General features: G+C 31.5%; 1 protein-coding gene across 1 annotated transcript in view; it reads left to right on the forward strand.

The window, feature by feature from the left end:
* The window catches only part of LOC106469027 (homogentisate 1,2-dioxygenase-like), a 39,080-nt gene extending 36,227 nt beyond the window's left edge, over window positions 1-2,853 (forward strand). Inside the window, exon 11 of the mRNA XM_013929482.2 lies at window positions 1,845-2,853. Coding sequence (XP_013784936.1) covers window positions 1,845-1,866 — 22 coding nt within the window. The 3' untranslated portion in view covers window positions 1,867-2,853. The remainder of the gene's footprint in view (window positions 1-1,844) is intronic.
* The last annotated feature ends 3,151 nt before the right edge of the window (window positions 2,854-6,004 follow it).

Raw genomic sequence — 6,004 nt, forward strand, 5'->3', positions numbered from 1 at the left:
CGTAACAATAACATATCGCTGTAATCATGTGTTCTCCTTTATGGTTGTTTATTTTCAAGGCAATAATTACAAATTTTTGAGTAAATAAAAAGAGATTATTCTAAAATTAATCCAGGAAGTATATAATATGATTTGATCATACCCCAAACACAGGGTATCAAGAAATATTTTGGGTGTGTCCATTTGGAGGTTGTAATAAAATTAGTTTTTTAAACATGCGATCTCCTTTATGCATATATCTAGTGTAGATACTTAAATTATGTCATTTTGTTAAATCGTTATACACAACAGACAAGACATTTGTTGTTATCAATAACTGAAAGGGTAAGAGTAAATTACATTCTTCAATAAAAAATCACTGAACATGTAATTGCATGAACTCCGTCATGTGTGTTTACCTTTACTTCAATGAGGAATATATATAGTGTATAATGCTTTTTCCACCATATTTAGTTTCCACTATGTGCTGATGATTTGGATAGGGTAGATCTGAAATGTATTTGTCACGAATCAATTCATTTTCCTGCAAGAAAAGTCTTTGAAAGTGCGATTACATAACGGGTGTGTATCTCTTTAACTGTATAACTAACATTCAAATGGTGTGAGTGGTGGAACTTTTAGGTTTAAATGACCAATAAATTACAAAGCTAAATCTGTGAGAAATAATTAAGGGTCTATTTATAAAAATAGATAACAGGGGACATGATGAGAGGCATGTAAAGGAGTTTTACAGAACGGGTAAAGGAGATCACCATTTTAATTCAACTCCTTATATGTGCTTTGCACTTCTTAGTATAATGCCACATTATAATAAAAACTTACTTTTATGATCTGTGGAAGTAGTGCAGTACAAAATAACTTCTTATTAGCCTGCTATTGCTGGATTTACTGGAGAATTGTAAAGGAGATCACATTAATTTCTACACCTGTCTTTGATAATATACACAGGTGGTATGCATTTCGGTGATGGGTTTCATATTTGTATTTTTAGAATGGATGATAAACAAAGTTGGCATCTGAAATATTGTCACAGAAAAAAAGGCAGCAGAAGGGGAAACCTTTTTACAATTTGTTTTTTGCCTTTTTATTCTAGGTACAATAAAATCTGGTAAAGGAGAACACATTTAAAACAGTAGTCATCTTCATCAATGTGGAAAAATATGCTAGGTTTTTGTCACAAGGTTTTTTAGTAGTTATGTTTCAAAGAACTGTATAAATCATACTTATAGGAGATTTTTTCAACATTTTCCAGTTGAAAAATAGACACTTAAGAAAGCCTGGCCCTTAAATACTATGGCCTCTAATTAGGTTCAAAATGATGCTCATATTCCCTTTGTTAGCACATAACTTGTATTAAAATTATAATATTTTAATAAAGTATATTCATAACCAATTACTATTAGTTGAATACAAAAAAGTTATAAACATTTTTATTAATTTACATATTTAATTTCATAATTGTAGTCACAAAATTCTGATTTTATAGTCAGATGTCTAACATTATGTTGTAATTCAGTTTACTGTAATTCTAAATCTTGTGACCACCTGTTAATTTAATTATAACAAACTATATGTGGTGATATCTATCACCTGTCTGACATCAAAGCCTTCAACACATGGGCTTAACATACCTCTTTTTTTTTATTACACTTCTGATGTTATAACTTGTAGAGGAATGTTGTTAAATATTGGACCTAAGATATACTGTGATAAAACAATCACAAAGCTTAGGTGTTTTTAGTCCAAAACTGTAACAAAAGTTGGGTCCAATGCTGGACCAAACACTTCTTTGTGTTTTCATATCATCTCTGTTACTTTTTGTACTTTTTTCTTAATATTTCTAGGTCTGATATCAATGGAGAATAGTGCTGATTTTCCCATGGCCATGATGCTCTAGATCAATAGGCCTGATGCTATGACACATCATACAAGTTTTATATGAAGCCACAAAGATGAAGTTTTAATTTTTCTTGTTATGATTTTCTCTGCTAATTGTGCAAAGAAAAATATAGAAAGATTCAAACAAAACTAGGGGTTCCTTTTAAAGTTCTTTGCTCTTTCTCATAATTATATACTACTTCAAATGAATACACTGATATGTATAGTTGTGGCAATTTATGGTTCAGTATAATTATTAAAAGGGTTTCTTTTTCAGTGATTAATTAGACTTACATATAAGTCAGTGACTAAGTAATAATAAACAAATGTTATTTGTTCCTTTGACATAGAAATATATAAATACTGAAAACTATGTATAACTTAACAGATTTTTAGTGTCGTAAAATATAATTCATCAGTTGCTAACTTTGTTGCAAGTATTTCCAAACATGGTAATTGTTGAAACTTTACTTGACATTTTAAAAATTACTTAATATTAAGAAATACACATCTAATGAAAGTAATACAAAACTATTAAACTTGCAGTTCTTTTCAATTTTCTATTTTTTTTACATGTAAGAATTGTAATAACATGAATATTAATTGGGTTAGCCCACAAAACTAATGGTGTGAGTTCTGCATGGAACTAAACTGAGTGAATTAATACTTTTTATTTAAAAGTTTATATATAGAGAGAGCATTGAACAGTACATAGCTATTAATATTCATGTAAAATACCAAGTTTTAGTATGTTATAGCTACTAACCAAAAAATTATGTATTATTTCTACAGAATATGGACAAACAGAAATGTATTTCATATATAAAAAAAAACATATTTTAAGGCTGAAAGGATTTACTAACTTGTGTACAGAAGCCTATTACATGTAGTAAGTTATCTACATGAAAAAATTTTCATTATGCTTGTACGTCATTGTTTGTCAATTTACTACAGGATTTACTAAGAATTTATTAAAGTGTTTTGTTGTTTAAAAAAATATGATTGTGTTGATTTACTTTACAATATTTTTGGTTGTGACAATAAATATTGTTACATACTTGGTGAAACTCCATAATCACAGAATTGAGGAAAAAAAAAATAACAAAGACAAAAACTTCATTTATTAATGATCATGATTTTGGCAGTAAAGGCATCATCTGGTACCTAATGATGCATTTACTGGCAAAGCCATAAGTAAATGAAGTTTGGAGAAATGTACATCTGTCTTTGTTTTTTTTTTCCTCAGTTCTGTAAATACTGTTACATTTGTTTGTCTTCAGTCTGGACTAGACCTTATATATGTTAAAGAATGCAAACAATTTCTAAATGCACACATATCATTTTCATTTTTTTAATAAAAGCTTACCCAATAGCCCAACTGTGTATAGTTGAACATCTAGGCTAGTATTTTAATCATACATGTTTGCTGTAATAAAATAATAAGATATAATTGCATTAAAGCCAATCATCCTAACACCAACATAACTAAAGTTGTATATTATCTATACCCAGTTATCCACCCACTTATCACACAACAGTGATATAAAAATAGAAGAATAGTCCATGTGTAATAAGATACAAACCTTAAAGATGTACATTCCACAAAATATTTAAAAGATATTAAAACTATGACAGAGCAAAAATGGCTGTTACAAAACAGTCAATCACCCCTCAGTCCATTTTTATGCATATCAGGAACACAACATTATGTGATCCAAAATGTAAGTCATTCAATGTGTGAACATTTGGTCCAAGTGGTTTTATCATAAAGTTTATAGTTAATGAAATGTCACTCCAATATGGTGTTACCATTTCTCTGAAAAAGTTGTTTCCAGAGCATATTTAGTGGTTGAAATCACTTATTCTCACAAGCACCCCACATTTCCAATGATACCAAAAACTGGCAAACATGCAGTCCACTCTATCAACTTGGTTTTCCCATTTTCTTTCAAAGAATGTGTCAATAAGTTTAGCATAGGTGAGGCAGACTTAGTCATACATTATGCTGAAGTTAAGGCTAGTAGCACCAGCATATGGCAGCACAAAGAGTCATAGGATGTTATCCCTGTATTATAAATTATTAGCAGTGTCATTCCACGGGATGTAGAAGTTCATATATTCATCACTGCTAATACAATTAATATCATACTTCCACCATGGCAATGCTTCAAGATGCTACATAAAAAATGAAGATGGATCCAGTCCATAATTTATTTAAATGAGTACACACATCTTATGTGGTTTCAAGATGAAATATTGCTATGCGTCATTTGTCCTCTGGATATGTTTTTGGCACCATTACAACCAAGCTGTTTTGTATTTTGTTGTGAATGGTATGCATCTCAATGAGTATCTGTCATAAAGGCTAACAATGTGAAGTTTATTTCTAACCATCTATACAGTGACATGGCACCCAGATGTGGATGCAAACAGTTGATTCAGGCTTTGAGCAGGTACCCTGTGATTGTGGGAAGCCAGAACTGACCTATAGTAGTGATCTGTTTTTGTTGTATATTATGATCTACTTCATCCAATTATTAGAACAATAGTACCATTAGTCTGGAAATGGTTCCAAATTTTTCTAACCACGCACTAAGATACTTATGCTATAGCCATGTTGTAACAGCCAAATATGAATAGTTGGTTTCCAGTTGTTTGATGACTCCATGTGAGTGAAATATCCAAGGACCTTCTTTGAGATCCCAGCTTATTTTATGATTAATGTCAAGTACTAAACTGTGATTCACTTCAAGATGAAACTACTAAATACAGCATAGGCTGAATAACCAATCATTATATTTCAGAGTCCATGACTGTTTATCAGATATCTTATTCCTTAACTATGATAATTAACTCTGCAATGTGGTTTCAATGTCCTTGGAGAAAGAGATAGAGGTATATGATCAGCAGGATCCATTGGAGGATGAGACGTGGACACACCAGCAGAAGCCCCTTTTCTTGTGTGGGAACGACTACCGAGTCTTCTGTAGTCAAAATTTTCATTTTGCTGCAACTGCCTAGGATGATTACTATCTTCTTCCCTGTTGAGAGAATTGTCACTGGGGAAATATATATATATATCTTTACAATAGAAATATGAAATCATCCTATAACTACACCTGATCTAGGATCTTTTAATTTGTACACTTATGGAGCAACACACTTCGTAATTTCAAAAGATCCATTCCACCTTGGATCAAGTTTTGGCATTAAAATGATTTACTACAGAAGATAAAGGATGTATCCTAAGTAATACTAAATCATATACTTTAATTATGTCTTGGTGTCTCTGATGGTTGTAGGCTTGTCACTCCTGAGCCTTTTCAACATTGGATCTTGCCTCCTGTACAATAACTTGATATTTTGCTCTTTATTCATTTTTGGTTTGAGATGCTATAAGATTTCGCCAGTCTGTCCCAAGGAAGGAAGATCTCGCATCCAAAGTGAAGTTTGGCTGGTGTGTGACCTGTAGACTAATGAATAGAAGTTTTAATGGCTACAGAAAATTCAGATAAACGACTATACAAAGTTCATTGATTTTTTCAATATAAGCAGATATCAATCTACTATTATTTCTGTTTACTCTTTCAGTAATGTAGACTGAGGATGATATGGAGTTGTAATGACATGTTCATACCCATAGCTTGACAAGTTTCATCAATCAGATGTGTCACAAATTGTGGATCATTATCAGATACAATAGTTTTTGGAATAGGCATATCTATACAAGTACTCATTAATCAATTTTTTCACAATCACCTTTGCAGTTATTTGTTTGAGTGGATATTATTCAACAAATTTACTGAAATAATCTGTTACAACCAACAAAAATCTATTTTCTGTACTATACTTAGGATAAGGTCCCATTATGTCTTCTTCTATTATCTCTCCAGGTTCCACTAGTTTAGTGCTTTGCATAAATCCAGCTGGTCGCTTCTGGTCGAATTTATGGTTTGACAAACATGGCATTACAACACATAGTTTTTAATGTCATTGCTCATAATAACCACATCTGGATACTCTGGGGATAGCTTGTCTAAATTAACCACTGCATAGGCCTACCAGCTAACTTTAGAGCTGTCTGTAACTATACACCTGGAAAAAAGTTAAGCACCCCCAAATATTT

Source organism: Limulus polyphemus, unplaced genomic scaffold (assembly GCF_000517525.1).
Source record: "Limulus polyphemus unplaced genomic scaffold, Limulus_polyphemus-2.1.2 Scaffold3268, whole genome shotgun sequence".
Classification (NCBI taxonomy): Eukaryota; Metazoa; Arthropoda; class Merostomata; order Xiphosura; family Limulidae; genus Limulus; species Limulus polyphemus.